The sequence below is a fragment of the Crotalus tigris genome, unplaced genomic scaffold, assembly GCF_016545835.1.
Source record: "Crotalus tigris isolate CLP2741 ecotype Arizona unplaced genomic scaffold, ASM1654583v1 scf7180000017764.6130737, whole genome shotgun sequence".
Classification (NCBI taxonomy): Eukaryota; Metazoa; Chordata; class Lepidosauria; order Squamata; family Viperidae; genus Crotalus; species Crotalus tigris.
Genome location: NW_024096618.1, coordinates 3,458,588 through 3,485,656, shown reverse-complemented (window position 1 = coordinate 3,485,656; position 27,069 = coordinate 3,458,588). Strand labels below are relative to the sequence as shown.

The 27,069-nt window shown below is 40.1% G+C and overlaps 1 protein-coding gene across 1 annotated transcript; it reads left to right on the top strand.

Moving 5' to 3' along the window:
- The first annotated feature begins 21,138 nt into the window (after window positions 1-21,138).
- Window positions 21,139-26,646, top strand: MPEG1 (macrophage expressed 1). Its single transcript, XM_039341265.1, has one exon. It carries the CDS (start codon window positions 23,132-23,134, stop codon window positions 25,298-25,300), a length of 2,169 nt encoding a protein of 722 aa, XP_039197199.1. The 5' UTR covers window positions 21,139-23,131; the 3' UTR covers window positions 25,301-26,646.
- Window positions 26,647-27,069: the final 423 nt, after the last annotated feature.

Below are 27,069 nucleotides of genomic sequence, written 5' to 3'. Positions count from 1 at the left end.
ATATTGGTGCCTTATTACACTTAAAGGCTTCTTACATAACCATGAAGCAACCAGCTTGCAGTTAAACTGACACAGTAAGTCATAATGCAGTGGAGCATTGCATGTTGTGTAAACATAGTTTGGAAAATCTGTACTTATTATTAAAGATAAAGTTTTTATTACATTCGTGAACTTGCCTTCTCTCTCTGTGGCCACTTCTGCCCTCTGAATAGCCTCCCCTCAAAAGATAGTACAGCCCCGGCTTGTGGGGTTTTTTAAACAAGCTGGCTATTCAGTGGCAGACCTGGAAAGAGGTCCCTGATGGATGTTTTGTCTGATTTTATAACCAATCATATTGCTTTCCTGATAGGGGTTGTTTGCTAACTTGATTATTGTTATTACTTATCTTTTTTCTCTGAATGCTGATTTACAGTCCCATAGAAATAAAGGAAAACAAATGAAGGCCTCCCACCATTATCTCCAAATTCCAAACAAGGCAATAACTATAATCAATTTGGTGGGCTTGACAGGGAGCTTCATATATATGCAACAATGTGGTGTTTAGCTTAGCAAAATAGTTATGTACATGCAACTAATAAAATAGATATAATATTCATCTTTAAATCTAAACATATTGCAACCACTTTAATCCACTTTTTTTGTGGGTCAGGTTCTGTGATATTGTGGCCAGTGTATATATTTTTTCCTCTTTATTGGTTATCTCTTTTTCTTGTTGGGTTTGGAATTATTATTTCCCAATGCTCTGCCTAGAGTTGTGATTATGATAGAAGTGACTTGTGTTTTGTTAAATGGAAAAGATAAAATAACTGCTTTGATTTATTATCTTTCTCTGACCAAAAACAATGGCTTCTGTAGGCAAAAAGTGGGGACCCAACAATAAATGAGCATATGTCATAATAACAGTTTTTGCTAAGTGACGGAATCAGAGACCAGTCATTGCAGGGGGCCGAAATGATCCTACTGCCTTCGCAAAGTTTATTGCTTTATACAGTTTTCCAAGCAGCAAAAGATAACATAGCAACAGCATAGCAACGGCATTTTTATTGGTAGATTCTCCTTGTCAATCCTTAAAAATATCTCAGCCGGGGCACCAACCAGGGGCAGTTTTCTGCTACATCTTGTTGGAGTGAACGAGGTGAGATCATGTGAACCAGGTGAAATCATGTACCAGCCTGGGGTATTTCCCTACATCATCATGGTGATATGAACGGGGTGAGATCATGCATTTGAACCGAGGCAGTTTGCTGCACACAAACTTTACATGACCTCAATCCCTACAGCTAAGTTCTAGAAAATTGCCAGGGTTTATACAGCAAAAAGAAATCATGTCAGTACAACAACAAGTACACTTTGGGATGTCATGACACAAATTCCAACCTGGCTTGCATCTTGTTGTCTGACACAAGAAAGCTCTTTGAACGCCTAGAGTTGCTTTGATTAGTGAGGTGGCCGGCATGTAAATTTAATAAATAAATAGACAAAAATCATGAAATTAGCCCCAAAAGGAATTTTTAATTTTATTTTTCTATAGACCACTAATAAGCATTCCTATCAAGATACACTGACTTAGGAGTTTCCCTCCTTTTCCTTGCTCTCCACCCTTCCTTGAGTCTCCAGAAAACTATGCTAGTATGAAATTTGTTCTCCTTGTTGCCAATCCATATCCTAACTCTCTCAAGAGTGTCTTGTGAGGGTTAATTCTCACAGTTGCTGAGAAACCAAATGAAAACAAAGCTGACCAATGTAAAAAACAAAGGACAGGTTGAAACAAGCCTAAGCAAAAGAAGGGATCAAGTACTGTGTTGGGTAGGATAGGATGAAAAAAATCAAGCCCTTTCCCCACAAAAGACTAAGCCAGGGGTAAACTACCTTGGCTCTTTTATGACTCGTGGACTTCAACTCCCAGAATTTCTGAGCCAGCCATGCTGGAATTTTGGAATTTTGGGAGTTGAAGTCCACGAGTTATAAAAAAGCCAAGGTTGCCTACCTCTGAACTAAGCATTGACCGTATAAGTCAGGCTACTGCAATTAACTCCAATAGTTGATATTCTTTCGATACTGGTTTTTTATTTTCTTCAATAAATATTACTTATATTTAGTTCCTGCATTTTCTTGTAAGCTTATTCAAGGTTGACAAGGCTATTCCCTGTAATTGCCACTGCTTTGACTTCACTGCAAAGTAGTAGTGACAAAGTTTAATCATTTGACCCACCATTGGGTCCTCATGGGGAGTTCAGAATCAGCAAGGTGATGGATGGAGGATTAGGGTACAAGTCCCACCCTTCTGTCTATTAAACATAGATAGAGCATCATGAAGCCATCGGCCATCTTCCCAATTTGGAATCTCCAACCAAGTTCCAGGTCATGTTGGTTGAATGATCTTTAGATGGAGTCTTAAGGAAAAGAAAGTGCTACTTTAACACTGGTCTAACTAAGCATGATTTAGACCTTTGTGCTCATGGGTTAGGAATGACATGGTAGCATGTGAACAAAGTGTGTTTGTGCTGTGGTTAGGTCCAGGTGGAAAAAGGCTCATAATGCCATCTTAATATGTACAGTATAAGATTACAATCTGAAAACATTTTAAAAGGAATCCAGGAAGATGTATTTCTATGCGGAAAGAGGGTGGGTCAAAAAAGTTAACCAAGTGTTAAGCCATAAACATTATTTATGGCTTAACAATGTTGATCTGGTATGCCTTTCTCAAAAAGAACCTGAGCCAGAAATATAGATTCAATTTTTTTTTATTTATGCTGGCAGGTGAGGACTCACAACATACATTTTTTACATTATAATGAGGTATAATGAGTTTGCAAGTAACCAAAGTTCAAGTCAACATCCTTGACAGTTTGAGCCAGTTCTTATCAGACTCTATACTTCTCATGGAGAGCTTTCTTCAAAGACATTTTAATCTCCTAGTAACATCAAAGAACCTCCTAATTACTAAATATATTAATCAAAGATGACCCCTTCTGATGTTGCCATCAAGTGGAAGCCCACCCACCCCCACCCTTTTTAATGTGCATTTCATGGCTTCAATTTCACAGGTACACTTACCATCTTGATTTTTGGGGGGCCCTGTCTCCCACTTCATTTGCAGATGTTCCCATTAAAAAACAGTTTGAAATCAGCTAAAGCTTTCCTTCAATTAAATTTGTTTTATTTTGCCTTTGCCTTGCTTTTTAAAAAGCAAATGAAAATTTGTTGTCTTTCTGGATTCTGAGGAATTTTTGCATTAAGATCTGAAAGCTTTTGGATGCAGTAGACAAAAACTGTTAGTCACTTTATGCAAGGATAAATTCCCATTACCTTATACATATGCTTAACATTTGTAAAACGCATTGCAGAAAATTCCATCTGGATTTAACAGAGATGCACATCTAATTGACACCTTTTCTCCATTAGCCTGTTAAATTGAGGGTTACTGTATATGTAAGATTCGATTTCCTGATGTTATTGACATCCTAGGCAAGAATTCTCTGGTGCAACCTAATAATGCTACTTGTTAGTTAGAAAATAACGTTTTGCAACAGAGGTGGAAGGAATCCATACTAAGGCCAAATTATCAACAAGTAAATTTATGCCCCACAGGCATCTCTAAATCTCTTACTTTGGAGTCATCTCACTGAGAGCTGCAGGGCTTTTCTGATAGTTCTTCTAATTTTAAGGGCTCCAGTTTCTAGTTTTGAAAAATCTTGCTTCTTGCCTTAGCCTTTAAGAACAAATCAGCTTCACAGTTATGGAGGGGAAGAAAACGCAAGGTTTTTTACAGTTCTTATTCTCCTGAAGCACAGAAAAATGAATGATTGGGAACAATAAGTAATTGAACTTCAGAGTAACTTCAAAGGCAGTGAGAGTTAAAAGGTAGTCTGCACAAATCAATAATCTTAGAACCTTATATAAAAAGGCATTAGTCACTAGCCGCAGACCATCTGCTGTGAGAAAGCCGCAGACCATCTGCTGATTTTTAACAAAACTACAGTATAGGCATGTAAATCTCTACTATGTCTCTACTATAGTGATCAAATATTTAATCCATACAACTTCTCTATAGTACTATACATCTATGGTGCTATATTCAGTCATACTGTCTGAGAATTGTAGCCTGTATTTGCTGTAGGACACAGGCTGGAAATTAGCACTTGTCTTTGGTTACCACCACAAAAAAAGGATATCTTTCCCTTTCCCTCAAGGTCATATTGAATGTGTTGCTACTGTCCTTGTGAGCCTTTTGCCTGGAAAACTGCCTGCTGCTACCTCCTCCTACGTCCACCTCACACTTTGCAGCATAGTCCAGAGGGATGCCCTAAACATGTAATGATAGCAAAATGAGGAAAACTTGGTGTAGCATTAGGTTATATTGAGTTCATGGAAGCTAGGGCAGGCCTCCATCAGTTAACTGTTCCTGGTTGGCTCATCAGGACCTCAGAGACATGAAGGACCTCTGGGAGATAAAGCAGTAGAAGTAATTCCTGAAGTGTCAGTGGAGAAAAATGAAAAGTACTGCATGGCTACATCCCCTATTGGGATAAGATACGCTAGAGTGGTTAACTTCATCTTAGACAGAATTCAGCGTTAACATATTCCACTTGGCCATTGTGAACAATGGATATGTTATTTGGTTGTCAAAATTGCTCGGTACTGCTAAAATCTTGACTCCCCTGGGCAGAAGTTATGATGTTGAGGCACCATTTAGCTTGTCAACTGAAGCGTTGGACAGTGTGCCCTCTAGACCATTGTCTGCCAAGAATTAGTTTGATCCTTTCCCTTTCTAGATCCTGCAGGGGGGTGGTGTGTATGCTTATTTGACTCTGGGTAACCATCAATGATTGATTTTGGAAGAGGATATTGCGTGCAGTCTTGAAAGTCTTAAAGCAGGGGTATCAAACTGCCGGCCCATGGGCCGGACACATCACAAGGAAACCGCGCCCACGCCATTGCCGGCAATGGGGAAAAAGTTCCGATACATTGTGCGACGTCACGTGACGTTGCGAGTTTAACATGCCTGTCTTAAAGAATCACTTCCTGCATGTGGTGATTTTAGATAAGTATTGCCTGCTACAGCCTTCCTCTTTTAGAAAAAGCTAAGTTGAGATAGTGGTGAGGGATCAGCTACACAGAACTTTAGATGAAGTAGATTATCTGGACCCTTTTCAATCCAGGTTCAGGCATGGGCATTTGATGGAGATACCATTGCTTGCTCTAAAAGATTACTTTTTATAAAACCTGGATAGGTGTAGTCTACCTCTCCTGGTCCATTTAGATCTGTCATGGCCCCATTGGATCCCAGTTCAGAGGAGAAGGAGGAGTTGGAACTGGGACCATCCAATGGGAATGGCACGTCTCCCCTGGAATGTTTGGAGAGGCCAGGGGCAGAGGACAATTGGAAGCAATATGTTGCAATGATTTGCTGTGACTGGGAAAGGTCATTCAATGGTTAAGGTATGATATAATTACAGTATATACTAGCTTTACAGTATATAACTATTCCAGGCTGTGATGGAGATGCAATTGATGCCTTATCTAGGAGGCTGCCATGACTCTGCATGGGATAGAAGAAGCTGAAGTAAGATGACAGTGCTGTTGTCTATCATTGTTGACAACAGTATTGTCTCTTGACAGAAGGGCACATCTTGAAAGTCACAATATTTTAGGATTGTATCATACAACGCGTCAAGAGTAATTTTTGTTGCAACAAAATATGAACATAATAAATGAACATATTCCATTCTCACAGAAGGAATATATTACATGGATGTTCCACAATGCATATTTTGCAGAAAGAAGATTTTTCACTTCCATTGTACCATTCAAGTGACAGCTCAACAAAATGCAGATGTGTGGTTTCCTGCAAGAATCCTGGCTATGCAAATCTCTTTCAAACTAGTCAGAGGCACATGGAAACGGTGCCACATAATTGTGTTTGGAGGAAGTTACTGTGAACCACAGAAAGTTTGTAGAACTCCTGTTGTGAATTTGCTACTAGAGTTTGCACTTTTTTCCCCCTTCCATGAAGGGGTCCCTGGAGAAATTAGTAAAGGAGTATCTGGTGAAATTCTCTCTTCTGTGCAGCAATTAAGGTAGCCGCATCTTGGGAGTAAGATGTTGCCGCATGGACAAAGCATTCTATTGCAATCATATTTTTATGGCTTCCCAGCAATCTGGAGTGTATCTAGATACTTCCTAATGTTGCCCACAAATGCATTCCTGGTAGGTCTTCCATGGACCACCTTTCTAGGCTGGTGGCTGGGCGCTCCCAGTCTGGCTGCTGGTGTTGCAGCCCCCAGACTGCCTCACCGATGCAGCCTTCCCGTTTTTATGATTTGAGCATGGCAATATGTTTATATTATCAGTGACTGTCAAAAATAAATGTTTCACACAACTTATGGAGCAGCTCTCCTTTCCCATTTTACTGAAGAGATGATTTTCATTATGCACATCCCTTCTTCTGGAGCTGAAAATTGCAGCAAGTTTAAAAAAAAATATCTCCAACCAAAGGAATGCCCCTATAACTAGAATAACCATGTCATAATTTTCATCTGGATCAAAAAGGCTACAGCTGGAGAGGGGGAGTAAATATCCAACATTGCCTAGATTCTAAGGTTTTCTGAAAGAAGCAGCAGATGGTGTGAAAAGGTAGGTGGATTGGCCCTGGCTGTTGGATGAGGATCTGCTGGGAGGTTCCCAGGTTGGTAGCAGACGAATTGGGCAAGCTGAATGGACAGGTAGGGTGAAGCCAGTAAGACAAGTCAACAAGGAAGCCACTGAGACAGCTAGCTCAGCCCCAATGTGGGCATGAGAAGGAGCAGCAAAGCCCCAAAGCTATTTCTTGGGGGCTTGAGTATGATAACTACAAAAACTGCAGGCTATTTTTTTAAAGGGAATATTGATCTCTCCATCTTCCAGGAGATCGATATGCTCAGGGCAATACATAAATAAATAATAATAAGAGTGACCCTGAGCTGCCAGAAGACAAAACAAAACTGGAAAAGACTAAAGGTGTTTGGCTTGAGCATAAGGGAGCTGGCCCTCAGAGGGGCACTGCCAAACTCCACAGCATCCAGCATAATTAAAGGCGTAAGGATCATGCAGATGTCAACAAAGATTTTTAGGAGCAAAGGGCAGAATGTTGGCAACTACAAGAGGAACCCCCAGCTTATATGTTTCACAGAATTCATTTAGGTGGAGTTTCTTTGGATGTTTTGAATCAGTATTTCCTGGATTTTGTGCAACTTCAACCCAGCTGCCATTTATGATCTAGACCAGAGGTGTCCAACCATGCCAACTTAAATTATGGACTTCAGTTCCCCCAACCAACATGAATTCAGCATTCCCCTCCCAGCAGAATTCTGGGAGTTGAAGTCCACAGGTCTTAAAGTTGGTAAGGTTGGACACCCCTCATCTAAACAATTCAAAAACTCTTCTCTAACCTTACAGTTCTTTATGATGAACATTCTTCATATTTGCCAGCCTCCCTACAATCTCTCACAGGGGGAAAGAATCCTGGAGATACTACCATCCCACCCCTATACAATCAGGATGGTAATTGGTGTGCAGTTTCCTCTTCATTAAGCGATGTGGAGGAGGCATGTTTGTGGGGTGGGTGGGAAGGAGAGGGGGAAACCTATAGAGTCGCTACTCTAAAACTACCCTGCACTAAACTATACAATTGTAACAATCCTGACTGCTTCTTTGATAAAGTACAATAAAGGCAGGCGATGGGGCACTGTTCTTCCTATTTGAATACATTTCTCTTGACTTAGGAATCGGAGAAAAACATATGCATGTGGTTGTAAGAAAGTGTCCATAGGTCAGACAGTATGTCCTAATAGCTTTACACATGCCGAAAACCTAAGGATGATCTCCTAAACAGATAGAACTGGGTAGTTTACACACTTTGCAGTGAAACCAACAGTGTGAGACTGTTTTGTTGTCTGAAGGATAGGGAAACAATCCCCCCCCCTCAGCTATTGCGTTAGTAATCGTGCTACACAACACCAGGTGGCGCATCAGGTCTGAGCTATAAAAAGCGGTCATCCCTGAAAATATCGTTGCAGCAGAACAAAATTTGGCTTTGGGTATAGGTGGCTTATTCTTGTAGAGAAGAATTTGGTCTTTGAAAGGCCATCAGATCAAAGTGTAATTTGAAAGTATAATTTGAAAATAAGATGGAAGAAAAGGGGCCATGAAGTTATCCATCACATCATGGAACAGAGAAGCAGAAGTGAATAAGCAAAAAACAAAAATTTTTTCCCTTAGGGCCCACACTCTCAGGGAAAAAAAAAATCTTAGTTAAGCTATGGAAACTGAGTGTGATTTATTCACTGTAGCATTGTCAGAGAAAATTCAAGTTCACTGATTTCTTTGAATTGATGACTGCCTTCTCCTAAAGGAGCCAAATTGATTGAGAAAAGCTAAAAGCCATTGCAGTGTATTTAAAAAAATATGCATGCATATGCAGGCACACCCGATAAAAATGGTAGTAGGTTACAACCCACAATTGCTGACTTTTTCCCCTTGCCTCCTCTTGGTATGAATGACCCGTTAGCTTACCCAGATGATATTTTAAGACATAATCACTTAGTAATCCATCTTTAGTGTTATGTGCACTATTTAGAAACCTTTCTTGCTGTTCTGATGAAATGGCTAGTGTTAGAATTGTAAATTAGTTCTGATCCTAAGGACCAAAGGTCCCTTTCTAAGATAATGTCTGAAATAACTTATGGAATTCATTCATTTAATTTGCTCCATGTTTATGCATATAAACTTATATTTTCAGTAAGATACAAGAAATAATTGACTCCCTCTAGGTTTTAAATGATCTTTCTAAATCTTGGGTAAGACATTCTCACTCTGAGGTGAAGGCTTTATTCAAGAAATTTGCAATCTGTTAAGAATTGCTGTGAGAGGAAAGCATTCTGGGTGTTTTCTGAGCTTGATTGTTTTTCTGAAAACTAAATAGGATTGTTTTAACATCCCAATTTTTTTTCTTGCAGTGTCCCATCCAAATATTAGCCAGATCTGACTCTGGATAGTTTTTGAGATCTGCTAATCTCAAGATCTGCTAGGTGTTCCCCCTAATTAGGCATGAGGAGATGTATCTAGATAAGTCACAGTAATGAAATATAACTTAATCCAGGCAATTTAATACTGTATTTTATCCTCTTTTCTGATGACTCTAGCAATAGTAGCTAATACTAGTAGCTAAAATCTGGGGCCAACCAGTAAAACTGAACAGCGGGAGGACAGATCAAAACAAAGAAGCCACAGTACACTATTAGTGAAGACATTTCTTCCAGTGGAATGTGCTAAGCAAGTGGGAGGGCCATTCACTGGGGAAATAAATCACTGTGATGGCAATTCATTACTACATCATCAAAATCAGTGGCCATATGAAACTTGATACCTTCTGAGGAAAAGGACATTTATCCCCAGATGCGGTTTGAGATCATCCTATCTGCATCCTGTTAGGCCCTATTTGTCTGACCCAGCGGAGTTATTCTTTTATGGCTAATTAACTGGCAAGATGATGTTGGTGACCTTGGATCAGTGAGAATGAGTTGGAAGGTACCATCCTATGGTTTGATTCTCTGCATTATGTGAACCAATAGCATATCACAAATATTTTTGAAGGAACCGAAGCAATCCTTGCATGCCAAACAGTTTCCAGGTTTTTAATCTTGAACCACAGTCACCAAATTAAACCAGCTCAGATCACAGTTTGAACCTTGAACATGGGCTACAGATATATTCAAGCACTGATGCTGGAAAAGGAGTAATTTGATCAATGTCAGAGGTGAACAGAGATTTAAACCAAGATCTCTCATTCTATTTTTTAAGATCAATGTACCACATCTGCAATTGCCAAGGTACTGCCCTCCAGATACTTTGGACTTCAAGTCCCATAATCTAAATCCTATAATTCTGAGAACAGCCAATGTCATTTGGGTATTAAAGGAAGCAGCCCGTTAATTCTGAAAAACACAGTTGGGAAAAACTAACTTTAGTATCACAGTTTCTTTTCTGTGAATTACTAAATTGGAGAAAGGATTGTTTTCTGTTGAAACACATTGTCACTTCCAGGCAGGAATTTACTCAGTAGAAACTGAGAGGTGGATGGATAGCTATCATCAGAGGGAGAAGTAAGGGAAAGGGGAGCATTGCAGCCAAACAAAGCTACCACCTGAATGACATGGGAACAATGCCTGGAAGTCCATGGCAAGGTAGCAGAACTCATCTGTAACCATATCCTTATTGTGGTTCCCCTTTTGTGGGAGGTCAGGAGGTACCCCCCCCATTAGCCCCCACTTCTCTCAACTTTAATGTCCTCAGCTGTTTCTTTTCACAAGCCCAACACCTGTTTCCTGTAGCTGGAGGATCCTCTCTCTACTACAGAATGGCTTAGGGTGATGACCCAAGCAGCTGTGGTCCTCCTGGGCAGAGGATGGTATTTTGCAGGGGAAATGGATGTCCTTGTTTTCCTCTCTGTTGTTTTAGAAACTGCCCAGCACCAAATGCATCAGAGATAGCTTGCTTAGAGAAAAAGGCAACAGAGAGCATCGCCAGAGGTGGTTTCAGATCCATGCAGGAAGCCCTTTGAGCCTGTCAGCCCTTCAAGATAGTCCAGGAGAGAAGCCCAAACCATAAGCGCTAAGGTTACAGAATCTTGCAAGTCTGAAATCTTTTCTTTCCTCCCTTACTTTTGCTTTTCAGAAAACTAGGAATGGTCCTTTCTGAAATCCCAAAGGTGCTTTTCAAAAGGCAACTGGACATTTTGAGGGTTTTTTTCCTTGAAAATGTTTCGCTTCTCATCCAAGAAGCTTCTTCAGTTCTGGACTGAAGAACTGGACTGAGAAGTGAAACATTTTCAAGGAAAAAACCCAAGAAAGTCCAGCTGCCTTTTGGAAAAGCATCTTTGGGACAACTATGACCTGGATAATTGAGAGTCTCCATAGACATCCTTCTGAGATGCTTTCTCTGTCCTATCTCTCCTTTGGACTCAGAGCTCTTTTGTCAGACTGCTATCTGGGCTGTGGCTCTCACTCCTATCACCCAAGGCAGTTCCCACCACTCATTACCAAACCTTCTGCCAATTAGTTTATGACCTAAAAAGGTACTTCCAAACTGCCTCCAGTTTGGATGATGAGGCTGAGTGGGTCTTTCTTTCTTTCTTTCTTTCTTTCTTTCTTTCTTTCTTTCTTTCTTTCTTTCTTTCTTTCTTTCTTTCTTTCTTTCTTTCATTTTCTTTCCAGATCTTTAGGACTAAGTTTGAATTCCTTTCTAAATTGCAGTACATAGGGTGAGAAATATGGTGCTGCTTCAAATGGATCCCCCTATATACATTTATCCTAGAAATTGGTTTTCAGTTTAAATCTGATTTATGAGGCCAAAGCATTGCTGGCCTTTTGTAAGACTTTATTTTGTAGTAAAGAAGAATTGAAAACCATGTTTGCACCTCCCAAAATCATAATTCTTGGGAGTGGGGGTTGTTGGTGAGATGTAACCTTACCTTCCTTTCAGAAATTCAAGGCCACTTTCTCAACAGTCCATTTTTTGCAGACAACAGTGACAATCTTGTGATGTAGCCTGGGCTGAAAGATAGCCTGGCTCCAAAATATCCAGGGAACTTCTGTGGTTGAGGGCATATTTGAGTCTTGACCAGGTATAACAATGTAATCACTACTCTATACTGCAGAGGTGCCTGCAGGGGGGGGGGCAAAGCCATGCAAGCAACAACACAGCATTGCTTTCATCATTCTGAATTTAGCAACAGCTTGTGGGTACATGTAACATCATGTGGGAGTGACCTTAGGGAACGATCAGATAAAAGAGAGGGGAGCCCACAGCTGAACAACAGGCAGAGAAAGAAACTTAGGAAGCGTCTGCCTTAACATCAGGTAAAAAAGAATAAAGAGAGACAGCAGAAGTTTTGTACTTTCAGATTTGTAAGATTCTGTTAATATAGCCTTACAATAAGGTAGTATTAGCTCATTTTGTGTTTCCTACCTGGTTTACTTGGGAAGCTGGCAATATCACTATTACCATGGAATGACAGTAAAGCTGATGCATATTTATTTAGATTTATACAATTCTAAAAAGCTTGTTTATAAACGTGGCCTTTCCCCACATGGGAAAACTGACAAAGGGTGAGGCTAAGGAAATCTGAAGACAAGAGACTCTAATTCAGGCTGTGGTGTCCCAAATTCAACCACTAGGAATTCAGTGTTAGAAAATATGTCAATCACCCAACAGTTATGTGCAATTTTCCAGTAACTCTTGAAGGCGCAGTACAGGGCCAGTGAAAGAGCAACAGAAGATAAGAGTTGGTTTTTCCAGGCTACCCCAAGAAGGTACAAAAATATGAGAAAGGCTTTTCTAAGATGAGAAATGTGACTCATGAAAGGCATTGTGAACGTTTTAATCAGATTTCCAACCATTTTTGTAAGTATAACATCTGTGGCATGCACATATTCTTTCATGCTCCTATGGAAGTTAGAGGTGTCTTACATCTTTTAAGTTGCCATTAAATCATATTTAATAAAGGATATTCTCCTCTGTTTTGCTTTGCTTCAAGTATGAAGGTGTTACTCTTTTAATTTCCAGTTGCTAATTAGAATTTACCTGGTGCCTGTTTTAATCTTGGGAACTATAGGAAGCAAACTATAAATTGCAGACTTCATTACAATAGTGGCTCACTTTTTTTTCACCACCTCATCCATTTTCTTCCTTTTCATTGATCTGCTTGGTTCAATATCTGCGCCTGTGCATGGGCAGGAGTGTGTATTGATCAATCAGCAAGGTATTCATTTTAACAGTGGATTGTTGATATGTGCTATTTGTCAATATTTCAGTCTGTGTTCAACAAAGGACCAAGAAAAAGGTCTTTTGAGCAATTTGGTCAATTTGTTTAAGATAGATTTTTTTTCTTTCATTACCTTTTAATATTATATCATTGCCAATGCTCTTACAGTAAATGTAGGTGTATGCATGTGTTTCTACTGGAGGCAATAAAATATTTTTAAAATACCAAAATAATACAGAAAATAAACTTGATCAGACACAGACCAAATGTTTTGTTTAACTCTGCAAAAACTATGTACACAAAGTCTCATGGCTGCATCTCAAAACTGGAAATGGAACACAAACACAACACAGCTTTCTGAAAGGGACTTGGGTTAAGTCTATTGCAGCAAAAATAAGAAATTTCTTGACACTTTAAAAATGAAGCAAAACATTGGACTACAAAAAGCCTAAAAAACCTATATTACAAAGGATTGTTTTAGCTCTTGATCCTAAGAATCCTTTCATGGAAATTGTTTAAAAACACCACTGGAATTCAGTGTCACTCCAACTTCTGCAGGGTTAGAGAACTAAATTGAGTGATTACACAATCAGTTGTCACAGGTTAAAACCATACTAAAACAAGGATTGAAATGGATTTTTCAAAGGATTCTGCACTTCCATTTTCTCAACAGGGGAAACTGTTGCCTCAGTCTTCCTGGATCCTCAGATCAGGTCAGAGAGGGGTTACTGTGAGGATTTATCCATTCTCCTTCAGAAAAAAGGAGGAGGGGTGAAATTAAGAAGTTTTGTCAGTTTCCTCCATCTTTTCAATGTCTCTTTTAGTGGATGGGGAGGGGGATTTTCCTTCTTTTTTTGAGGGAGGATAGGGTGAGGGGATTTGTGTTACTGTAGGTCAGACCTGCAGCAAGACAGGTAGATCAGATTATTTTTGTTCTCAAATATTTGTGGCACACAGAATTGAAGATCAGAAGTGGAGATCACAAATCACCCTCAGATTCTACAAGATTACTAAACCTTCTATAATTGAGAGTTAGTTTGGTGTAACAATTAAGGCCGAGAGACTGGGAAACTGAGTCTCATCTTTGCCAAAAAGCCAGCTGAGTGATGTTGGAGCTGTCCCCCTCTCTCTCTTAGCTCTAGAAAGAAGGCAATGGCAAACCACTGCTGAAATCTTGACAAGAAGGCTTCAGTGTCTACAGGAGTCAACACTGATTTGAAGGCACAAAATGCACACAAACAAATCCACCCCCTCTCTGTTGGACAACAAATTGAGAAGAGTTGTCTGTTGAAGCTGAACCTCTGTTGACTCCATGGATTTACTGATTCATTCACAGCAATGCCCTCTTTCACTCAGGAGAGCTGATCCTTCTCCTCCAAAACATCTCAGGATCACTAGGCATACTGGTGTGCGTTTGTCTCCAATTGTTTCTGGCAATTGTCAGATCCAGGTTTTGTTTATTATATCTCAAGTCCACTATTCCAAGATCTGTTAAAGTACTAAGAGCTTGGGGTTAGAAAATGATGATGGACAGGTGCTGTAAATTAGCTATCCATAATTCACATTGTAGATGATCAGAGTCCATATATGGGAGGATTTGTTCAGGCAGTCACCAGAAGTCAACCATGATTGGAAGGCACAAAAAGAAAAAAAAGACTCATTGATGCTGGCAACATCGTGACTAACTTGTTCTACAGGTTTTAATGAGATCTACAAGTTTTTCTTTCTTTTCTATTTTTCTTTTACTTTTTTTCTTTCTTGCATTTTCAGTTTTCGCTTTGGGTTCTTTTTTCTACTTTATATTAGTTTGCAATAGTTTTTATTTTCCTTTTAAAAGAATATTTAATAAAAATTATGCATTGGACGAGGGGATAGATGGGAAACCTGTTTATTGGACGAGGGGATAGATGGGGAACTAATCAAATTTGCGGATGACACCAAGCTGGCAGGAATAGCCAACACTCCAGAAGACAGGCTTAAGATATAGGAGGACCTGGACAGACTTGAACATTGGGCGCTATCTAACAAAATGAAATTCAATGGTGAAAAAAGTAAGGTTCTACATTTAGGCAAGAAAAACCAAAGGTACAGGTATAGTATAGGGCAGTGTTTCTCAACCTTGACAATTTTAAGGCATGTGGAGTTCAACTCCCAGAATTCCACAGCCAGTAATGCTGGTTGTGGAATTCTGGGAGTTGAAGTCCACATGCCTTAAAATTGTCAAGGTTGAGAAACACTGGTATAGGGGGTACCTTGCTCAATAGTAGTAACTGTGAGAGAGATCTTGGAGTCCTAGTGGACAATCACTTAAATATGAGCCAGCAGTGTGCTGCAGCTGCCAGAAAAGCCAACACAGTACTGGGCTGCATTAACAGAGGAATAGAATCAAGATCACGTGAAGTATTAATACCACTTTACAATGCCTTGGTAAGGTCACACTTGGAATACTGCATCCAGTTTTGGTCACCACGATGTAAAAAAGATGCTGAGACTCTAAAAAGAGTATAAAGAAGAGCAACAAAGATGATTAGGGGACTGGAGGCTTAAACATTTAAGGAATGGTTGCTGGAATTGGGTATGTCTAGTTCAGGGGTAGGCAACCTTAGCTCTTTTATGACTCGTGGACTTCAACTCCCAGAATTCCTGAGCCAGCCATGCTGAGGGGAAAGGGAGAGGTTTCCAAGGTTGAGCTATGCTCGCTCAGGAATTCTGGGAGTTGAAGTCCGCGAGTCATAAAAGAGCCAAGGTTGCCTACCCCTGGATTAGTTTAATGAAGAGAAGGACGAGGGGGGACATGATAGCAGTGTTCCAATATCTCAGGGGCTGCCACAAACAAGAGGGAGTCAAGCTATTCTCCAAAGCGCCTGAAGGCAGGACAAGAAGCAACAGATGGAAACTAATCAAGGAGAGAAGCAACCTAGAACTAAGGAGAAACTTCCCGACAGTTAGAACAATTAACCAATGGAACAACCAGCCTACAGAAGCGGTGAATGCTCCAACACTGGAAGTTTTTAAGAAGAGACTGGACAGCCATTTGTCCGAAATGGTGTAGGGTTTCCTGCCTGAGCAGGGAGTTGGACTCAATGACCTCCAAGGTCCCTTCCAACTTTATTATTATTATTATTATTATTAATAATAAATAAAAATCAATATATAAATATATCATATAAGTAAAATATATACAATAATTATATATATACAAGATTTTATATTACACACACATACACACAGCAAATAAATTTATATCTATAAAATCTATTTCTATATATAAAATCTATACATTTTAATCTGGAAGTAATGCTTATGCTTTCAAGGTGTTACTTCATCTGAAATGTAAATGCACTGTTAGAAAAAAAAATCATACAATCTTCCCTAGTTCAGTATATCTAATGTTTTGTGGAAGGATTTGGGAAAAAACCCAACCAAGATGTCAGCGTGACACATTTTTTCCTTATTGCTTCCACTATCCCTTGCAGAAATTTAAAATAAAGCTTGAGTAGTGAGAGAGGATTTGCTGGTTTCACCTTGGGATAGATCTGCTCCTGCCTAAATCTTTTGGCTTTGATTTAAACACATTGCATGAAAGATCAGCCTTCTGGATAGGGTGGGGGCTTTCTGAGTTATCAAAAGTATATAATCAAACTTCAGGGCCCACATTAAGAAATGTGATTAATATACAGGATAAAAGAGAAGAATCAATCATATAGATGTCATGAAAAGAAATAAAAGAGCTGATGTCCTAAATCACCTGGATTAGAGGAACCAACATTTAGGGACTTTTCTCACTTGTATTTAATTGTGGCAGAAACAAGCCCTGACAAATATTTTTCTGCTGCAATGTTACTTATATCTGTTCCCAACACATGAATGGGGGAGACTTCATTTAAAACCTTAGCTGAGTTTCCTTCTTTATCTGAATATCATTCAAAGACAACTGCAAACTGTGTAAAATCTGTACATTTTGTCACCTATTACTTTGGAAGAGAGTCAAATGAATTAACATAGAGGCAACATATTTCTTGGGATGAGTGGACCTGTTCCATCACTCTTAGTGACAGCAGTAATAAAATAAAGCTAGTTTGGCCTAGTGCAGGGGTAAGCAACCTTGGCTCTTTTATGACTTGTGGACTTTAACTACCAGAACTCCTGAGCCAGCCAGGAATTCTGGGAGTTGAAGTCCATGAGTCATAAAAGAGCCAAGGTTGCCTATCCCTGGCCTAGTGGTTAAGGCACTAGGCTGGAAGGCCAGAAACCATGAGCTCAAGTCCTGCCTTAGCCATGAAAAACAGCTGGGTGACTGGGCCAGTCATTCTCTCTCAGTCCAACCCACATCACAGGGCTGTTGTGGAGAAAATAGGAGGAAGAAGACGTGTTGGATATGTTCATTGACTTGAGTTATTTGTAAAACTAATAAAGGTGGGATATTAATTACCAAATAAATAAAAATGTCTAATTCCCCAAAATTAAATTCCTATATATACCTTTGTCACCAACCCAGTAGACATTTCAAGGATATGCTGGAATTTCCCACCTAATTATTCATTTCTACTAAAAATTGTAAAAGAGATTTATGAAAATAAGTCCAAGACTAGACCTCCTTCAGGACAAGAATAAACATTTGCTTCTCCAGGAGATGTCATTATCATCAAAACATAGGAGTCCTAATAAGGAACAGAACGTTTTGTTTTGTTTGAGAGTTCTCTTTGAAAAATGAACTGAAATGACAAGGTTATTTTCCTCATTAATGAACTAAAGAAACGAAGGAGACGTTAAATACAAATGATATATTAGAATACATTAGAATTCAACTTTCATTTGAAGGATGTCTTTGAAAAAAGGCAAGGGCTACTGCCGTTTAAAGTACATATAGAATAGAGTGACCTAGATTAGCCTTCTCCAATTCAAAGGGCGCAGACTAGGCTGCACTCCCAGCAACCCAGCATTTATTGCTGATTGGGATGTTACATTTCAACACATCAGGCTGCTATGTCGGGAAAATCTGAGTCATGTTATTTCCAGTTGCTAAAAAACTTAGGAATGTAGAACAAAAAGTTGAATGAGGATGGTGCTCTGTTCTGCTATCAGAATATTTTTATTGTGTCTGGCAAACCCTCTGCATCTCCACTAAAGTTAATAAAACATCCCTGTTTAGCTCTGTGAGGTAAATGGGGTTTATATGCTTCCCCAAGGTTGCTGGGTTTTATTTCACAGAATCCAAATTTTGCCCTTTTTCTTGTATGTCTGTATCTGTTAATGATGTTTGGCCTGTGTTTCTAACTCTTTAAGTCGCCAGCTGCGAGAACTGACATGCCACTCAGAACTTCCCTTTAGAATCTTTCTCAGCTGAATCTGTTCTGAAAAAAAGAAGAAGTTAGGAACAGGGAAGTCAGAACAGACACCTGAGGAAACAAAAGCATTGTTCTTTATTTATGAAATTAATGTGACAAGTTCAGAGAATAGGGTAGGGTAGGGTAGGGTAAGGTAGGGTAGAGTAGAGTAGGATAGGATAGGATAGTTTAGCAATAGAATAGAATAGAATAGAATAGAATAGAATAGAATAGAATAGAATAGAATAGAAAGGGACCTTGGAGGTCTTCTAGTCCAGCCCCCTGCTCAAGCAGGAGAACCTTTCAGTAAGTAATGCTGAAAGCCAGTGTCAACACTTTCTTTTCTAGAAATCTGAGCAGATGTCATGTTTAACCTGTCTCCCCCCCCAAAACCCCATCCAATTGAATTAGGTATTAAATGGCAACACAAAGACCATTTATGGAACAGGTCCTTCTCCCACCTCACCTATTTCCTCCCACTGAACATTCCGTCCACTGTACATATTTCTGCTGTGATCTGAAATTCACTTTGCCAGGTTGCTTGTAATTTCATTTCTGCCTTCACTTCCACCTTTGTACACAGCCTCCTCGGTGCACCCTGATCATGTGCAAACACAGAAGGAGAACAGAAATCCCGAGATAATTTATGACATTAAGCCAAAGTATTTTTCACTCTCTCATGAGCGGCACACAAGTGAGAGAGCGGTATTTTGTGGGTGGAGAACATGTACTACATAAGGATTATTAAAAATGTGGGGTCCTTGGTGTTCTCTGAGCTTGGTGGTTTTCTTGCAGACATTTCATTACCAAATTAGGTAACATCACCAGTGCGAGAAGGGAATAGCATTTGCTATTATTCTTTTTCTCTTTATTAAGTCTTAGTATTAAAAACAATGTTGTTGTTAATTGCGAAGTCGTGTCCGACCCATCGCGACCCCATGGACAACGTTCCTCCAGGTCTTCCTGTCCTCCACCATCTTCTGGAGTCCATTTAAGTTCACACCTACTGCTTCAGTGACTCCATCCAGCCATCTCATTCTCTGTCGTCCCCTTCTTCTATTGCCCTCATTAGGCCCTTCTCCAGTGAGTCCTTCCTTCTCATTAGGTGGCCAAAGTATTTGAGTTTCAACTTCAGGATCTGGCCTTCTAAAGAGCAGTCGGGGTTGATCTCTTTTAGGACTGACCGGTTTGAACGCCTTGCAGTCCAAAGGGACACGAAGGAGTCTTCTCCAGCACCATAGTTCAAAGGCCTCAATTCTTTGGCGTTCAGCCTTTCTTATGGTCCAACTTTCACAGCCATACATTGCAACTGGGAAAACCATGGCCTGGACTATACGCACTTTTGTTGGCAGGGTGATGTCTCTGCTTTTTAGTATGCTGTCTAGATTTGCCATAGCTTTCCTCCCCAGGAGCAAGCGTCTTTTAATTTCTTGGCTGCAGTCCCCATCTGAGGTGATCTTTGAGCCCAGAAAAATAAAATCTGTCACTACCTCCATTTCTTCCCCATCTATTTGCCAGGAATTGAGAGGGCCGGATGCCATGATTTTGGTTTTCTTAATGTTGAGTTTCAAGCCAACTTTTGCACTCTCCTTCTTCACCCGCATCAAGAGGCTCTTTAGTTCCTCTTCACTTTCTGCCATTAGAGTGGTATCATCTGCATATCTTAGGTTGTTGATATTTCTCCCAGCAATCTTAATTTCAACTTTTGATTCATCTAGCCCTGCCTTTCTCATGATGTGCTCTGCATATAAGTTAAATAGGCAGGGCGACAGTATACAGCCTTGCCGGACTCCTTTCCCAATTTTTAACCAATCAGTGGTTCAGTGTCCAGTTCTCACTGTTGCTTCTTGACCCGCATATAGGTTTCTCAAGAGACAAATGAGATGGTCTGGTACTCCAAACAATATTAAAATATTAAAAAGACAGACTATGGGACACTACATACCATAAAGCTGTGAGTAGCACTTTATTGTAAATGGGAAAACAAAATGGGCTTTGTTAGACCTCCCATTGCATCAGACTTCAGGTCATGGAAAGAATCAGTTCATAAGTGACACAATAGCCATGTGTCTCACATAAATTGTTCTAATACACAATACAGAGATTTAATTTGGGATCTACTGTGGGAGGTCCACAACTTCAGAGCCACTGCAAACTTGGATTAAAATAAAATTAGTATCTTCACTGACTTTTTTTTAGTGAACTTCATTAACTGATTTAATGGTTTTACAAAGAACTACATTTAGGAGAGCTGCCAAGTGCCTGCCTATAATTGCAGCAAGGTGTAAACATGATAAATAGCTGTAGTACAGATACGTTGCTTTTTAAATAGTTTAATAAGTGTATTGAGCACAATTGGTTTCCTTTGTAATACAATTTATATTATTTGGTGTGTTTAAATGCATGCTTCTGAGAAGGAGTTGATAGACTCTCAAAGGGGTCTATGGCACAAAGAGGTTAAGAACCTCTGTTGCATTGTGTATGCCTGTAATAATAGTAATAATAATAATAATAATAATAATAATAATAATAATAATAATAATAATAATAATAATAATAATAAAGTTGGAAGGGACCTTGGAGGTCAAGTCCAAACCCCTGCTCAGGCAGGTAAGCCTATACCATTTTGGAAAATGGCTGTCCAGTTTCTTCTTAAAAACTTCCAGTGTTGGAGCACTCACGGCTTCTGGAGGCAGGTTGTTCCACTGGTTAATTGTTCTAACTGTCAGGAAGTTTCTCCTTAGTTCTAGGTTGCTTCTCTCCTTGGTCAGTTTCCATCCATTGCTTCTTGTCCTTCCTTCAGGCGCTTTGGAGAATAGCTTGACTCCCTCTTCTTTGTGGCAGCCCCTGAGACATAGGATAGGATAGGGTAGGGTAAGGTAGAATAGAATAGAATAGAATAGAATAGAATAGAATAGAATAGAATAGAATAGAATAGAATAGAATAGAATAGAATAGAACCTTGGAGGTCCTGTGTTTGCTGCATGCACAGATTACATTACATCATAACAAAGATAATATAGTAACAAAGGATTATGTCAATACCTTTAAATCTATGGGCTCCAAGTGCCATCGATTTAAGTCTATGTTAGAAAGTGGGCTATTATGCAAAGCAACTCTAGCCCTTGAAAATCTATGTGGTAAGGAAGAACATTCAACCTCTCAAAATTCTTGCAACACTGAGACAGAAAAGTCACCAAAAGTTCAGGGGAGGAGATGCCTTTTTTATCAAAACATGATTTGGCAACCTCATTATGTTACAATTCATTGTTTGCCAAGCCTTTTAATTCAAGTTTCCCTTGTGCAGCACAGGATTATCTCCATCTCACTCAAAGCACATGATTATTCTCCCTCATTCCATCCCATTTTGCTGCCAGCACACATCAGGAGGAAGATGCTTAGGCAGATGTTGTTTATGATCAAGAGTCTGATGACCTGAGATGTGTTCTTTTCCAGCTGATTGTGGAGTTTCTCTTTTCTGTCTGAGTTTACATCTATCAAAACAGAACAGCATTTTTTCCATCTAAATAGGGAGTGGAATAGAATGTTCTTTTGTTCTGGGACTGCCAATAGTTTGCAATCAATCAAAACGAAACAAACATTTGGGCTAGCATCTGCATGCATCTAGATGTATCTCACCAGCTTACTAATACAGGACAAATATCCTAGTACTTATTATAACATTACTGATCATTGTACAGAGATAGTGGGAGTAATCAATCACCTTGATCTAGATTAAGATAGCTCCTGCCCTTGTTTCAAATGTTTGGATTTGGCAGAATGGAAGTGACCTACATTAGAAGCTAAGATGCCAAGCTAAAGTTTCTGGCTATCACATCTTTTCCAACTTCCATGACATTTCCTTGGTTTTTCTAACTTTTTGCAGTTGAGCAGTCCATGTAAAGACTCACAGCACACCCTTCTTTATGAAGAGGAAGCCAGGGGTTACCACTCAAGTTCTCAGAAATATGTTTATGCCAGAAGAACAAATTACTCATAGTTATAGTGAGTGATCTCACTATATCACTTTGTAATACAACTGATGTCATGGTTCCTTTGAAAATAATTTCAGCTTAGTTTCAGTAATCAATTAGTTTCTTATCATTTGTGATTTCTTATCATTTCTTGTGCACCAAGAAATGTATGCAAATCTATGAAAATGTTTTTGCAATCAATTTCATCTATGTAGCATTTTTATATGTTATTTTCATTAACATGCTTTTGGGACTGGAAAAGTATAAACGGAAGTAGATCTGTGCTTTGGTAAAAGGCAGAATGCAAAAGTTTGATTCAGATGTGAATTAATTAGTTTTCCCTATCTATGTTCTTTTGATCACTGTATTAATTAATAAAGGCAGGATGGGGGGGGAGTCATGGTCTCTTTCTCAATTCCCGAAAAATGCTATATTCTCTCACTATTATGACCTCCTCTTTCCTGGATTTCAAATCCTGTTGTTAGTATTGCCATGTGCTGGAAATAGAAGCAATTGAATGACTGATCCATGAATTTAGATGTCAGTTCTCATATGGTTAGAGCTTGTGAAAATAAGTTACTTTTAGTCTAGAATATGGGGATATGGGGCCAAGAAAAGAGGAACAAAACAGTCTGCATTTGAAATCTGTTAGAAGAAATCTTTTCAGAAGGCTTTGGAAATGTAAAATACTAAATTTCAGAGGTATTGAGATTACCTGGAATCAAATAGAATTCTCTTGGAATTTTTTTTTATATATATCTACATCTGTAATGCTTTCTCTAATGATTTGATAAGTAAATGACAAGGCTTCCTAAGTCTCCATTTGCTGCCTTTTTTTTTTTTCATTTGGAAAGTGAAGGTATTAACAGCTGCCTCTGAACTGGGTAGAGGCAATTCCAAAGAGGTATCATCTGTTTCGTGTTTCAATTCCTAATCTTAGCATAAGAAGGAAGTCCCTGCTAAAGTAGCCACTGCTGAAAAGACGGATTAAACCATTTGAAGGATTAGTCCTCTGCGCTGCTGCATCCATGAGTCCTTCTACAGCAATCTCTCTCTTGATGTTCATAATGTGGAGATGCTGCGCCCGAGAACAACCAGAGCAGCATCCACCTGCTACTGGATTTCAGAAGTGCCAAGAAGCCTTGAACCGTCCTATGTTGGGAGTTCTTCCTGGAGGTGGCTGGGATAATCTGAGGAACTTGGATATGGGTAGAGTGATGAGCCTCAATTACTCTTTGTGCCAAACTACAAAAGATGGGGCTTACATCATCCCCAATGGCATCTTCACCATTGCTCTTAAACAAAGCTTGCTGGAGATGAACTCTGAGATCGTTGAGTCTTGGATGGATTATCAATGTAGCACTGCCGCTTCCATCAACGCAGGGCTGTCTTTTTCTCATCTCAATGGCAGGTTCTCCAGTGACTTCCGCAGGGCGAAAACTCACCAACTGAGAGATAAGTCTGTATCCACAAAAGTTCAGATCAGGAATCTGATGTACTCTGTAAAAATGGACCCTTCCGCAAAGTTAGACGAAGGCTTCCAGCAACAGCTTGTCACCATTGCTAGCCAGCTGGAGAAAAACAAGACTCAAATGGCTAACTACTTGGCAGAAGTCTTAGTGTTGAACTATGGCACTCATGTTCTCACTGGAGTAGATGTTGGAGCCAGCCTTGTTCAGGAGGACTATATCAAAGCTTCCTTTGTGAAAGATGGTCAGTCCAGGAGAAGTGCTATCACTGCTGCAGCTGGTATCTCTTTCCAAAACATCATCAACTTTAATATGGGTGTTTCAGTGGGCACAGAAGACAGTTTCACCAAGCAATACCAAGGCAACCGTACCAGTTCTAGAGTGGAGAGCTTTGGGGGTCCACCTTTTTATCCTGGGATTACCCTGAAAACCTGGCAAGAAAGTATCACCAATCAGCTAGTGGCTCTTGACCGTTCAGGCTTGCCTTTGCCATTCTTCATCACCCCAAATAATTTGCCAGGACTGCCCAGCCCCATTCTGAAAAAATTGTCCCAGACTGTAGAATCTGCCATTGACCGCTATTATACATTCAACACTTATCCCGGCTGCATCAATCCAACCTCACCCAACTTCAACTTCTATGCCAATGTGGATGATGGCACTTGTGAAGGGATGGCAACTAATTTTACCTTTGGGGGTGTCTACCAAGTCTGTGCTCGATTAGAAGGCCCTGATGCTGACGTGCTCTGCCAAGCCCTCGAGCAGAAGAACCCGCTCACTGGAGACTTCTCCTGCCCTGTGGGTTATACCTCCGTCAAACTGCGATCTCAACAACGTGAGGAAGGATTCAGCCACTTGGATTGCCATCAAGATTGCTTTCTTTGGAAACTCTTCTGCAATTGGATTTGCAATGACATTTTCACACTCTCCAAAGTGCAGTTTAGCTCCCACTGGTGTGCAGCAAGAGGCCCCGTCCTTGAAACCTCCACATTTCTCTTTGGAGGACTCTTCAGTTCCAAAAATACTAATCCTGTCACTAATGCTCAGTCCTGTCCCTCCAGGTACTACCCACTGAAGCTTTTTGACCAGCTCAAAGTATGTGTGAGTATCGATGAGAGGGGAAAGCGACATTCAGTGCCCTTTGGGGGGTTCTTTAGTTGCCAAATTGGAAACCCACTGTCCGGATTGCCTAATGGAACAGAAAATGACTCATATCTCAAAAGGTGTCCAGCAGGGTTCAGCCAGCATCTGGCTCTGATCAGTGATGGCTGCCAAGTGGAATACTGTGTCCAAGCTGGCCGCTTTACAGATAAGTCTTTACCTCAAGCCCGGCTGCCCCCCTTCACTCGCAGGCCAGCCATCAGCTTCCTTGCTACTGACATCATCCTCATTACAAGCAGCAATGGGGATCAGACCTGGGTCAAGGATCCTCAGACTCAGCAATGGAAGTCGGCCAACTCGGATGATGTGCTCCACTACCTGAAGAGAGGTGGGAGTACTGGTGGGAGTTTGTCAAATGGAGAAGCAGCAGGGATCACTATTGGAGGAATTGCTGGCTTGGTCATTTTGATCGGACTAGTTGTCCATGTGTGTAAGAGATACAAGAAAAGGGAGTTTAGCAAGACAGAGGGAGAGAAGACATGTCTGATGTCAAATAATCCTGTCTATGGCCTCCTAACTAAAATGAAGGATACACTCCAGCCAGAGCAGGAAAAGCAACCAATTTAGTGGCTTATTAACTTCATGTCTTTTTATCTATAAATCCCAAAATTCTGGTATGGCCATTAGTTGTGCTGACCGGGTTCTAACAAGCTTTGCTATGGGCTTTTACTCATCTCTTATTACAAGCAATTTATAACCCTAAGCAAGTTACCAAGTTCCTTTTTCTGCTGTCTTTCACTCTACTCTGGAGTTAGAGACAAATCGGGGACAAAAAGTCTCTTTGCTTTCTATTTGATTAGAAATATTGACAGCTGCCCTATCCTGGGCCAAGTCACTGGTCCACCTGGATTGCCGCTGTTGACATCAAGTGGCAGCAGCAGTTCTGGTATTTCAGAGATTGGCCCAAGAGCACCCGGCACCCAAATTAATTCTATGCATGCATGTCCTTTTGTTGCGTGTAGTCAGCTTGCAAGTTAAGGTTAAGAAAATGGGGGGATTAAGGGGATTGCTATGGGCATACAGAAGAAAATAGTTATTGTCATTGAATTATATTAAAAAAAACTGGAGAGATATTGTAATATCACCACGGGCAATGCAATTCACACTGAATGTTTGAAAAATGTATTTGGTTGAGGCTATTTTGATAACCCTTGAGAACGTGTGCAAAATTTCAGATTGGCAACATGGTGATGCTATAGATCAGGGGCCCTCAACCTTGGCAACTTTAAGCCTTGTGGATTTTAACTTCCAGAATTCTTTGCTGGCTGAGGAATTCTGGAAGTTGAAGTCCACAAGCCTTAAAATCGCCCAGGTTGAGGGGCCCTGCTATAGATAAGACTTGTAAATAACCATTTATCTCATATTTTTGTTCTGTGCCTTTTGTATCTTATACATGCCCAAATCAGTAGTATGTGAATAAATCAGAAATGCTCCTGCTAGAATGGTATGTGGATTGATCTTTTTTCTTCCAACAGCTCATTAAAAAGCACATAAGTTGCAATGGTGTGCTCAGAAATGTGGAGGGGCAAGCACTGCCTGAATAGACTTACAAATTTGCTACCTCCAATCATCTGCTCTTTTGGGTCTATCTCCTGAGGGACAATCTTCAACCTGGATGCCCTCTGGATAGGCAGAGTTCAACTCCCAGAATGTTCCAGCTTGCTTTGTCATTGCTGAGAACTTTGGGAGTTGAAGCCCATTATTTGAAGAGCCTCACAATTTAGAAAAACTGCTGTAGAACATGGCCTATTTTCAGCCTCCAGGTTTGACAAGGCCTATCATCTCACTATAGCTGATTGCAGAAACGGTGTGGGAAACCTTCCATTTTAAATCAAGAGGATTATCCCTTCTTGTTCAAAAGAGCACAGGGAAGCTACTGTTTAGCCTGTATTTAAAGTCCTAAATAGCAATAGCATTTAGACTTATATACTGGTTCATAATGCTTTACAGCACTCTTCAAACCAGAGTCAGCAAATTGCCCCTGGCAATCTGGGTCCTTGTTTTACTGATCTCAGAGGATGGATGGCTGAGTGAACCTTGAGCCGGTCAGGATCAAACTCCTGGCAGTGGGCATAGTTAGCCTGCAATTCTGCATTCTCCAGCATGATTGGATGGAGAACCCACGGATGGGGTTGTCTTAATCTATCTGCTCCAATTAGACTAAGTCTGAAATTTAGTACCGCCCCCTCTGTGCCAACTGCACCCCAGTTTTAGACTTAGTCTCTTTGCCCCAAGACGCGTTTTATCTTCGCTCCTGGAGCAGAAGACTGTTTAATTCTATTTAATTACTTAGCTCAGGCTATTATTATTATTTGTTATTTTATTATTGATTCAGA

Bases quoted from the DNA above. Each gene is read 5' to 3' on its own strand.
- MPEG1 (XM_039341265.1), top strand. From the start codon at position 23,132: ATGAGTCCTTCTACAGCAATCTCTCTCTTGATGTTCATAATGTGGAGA.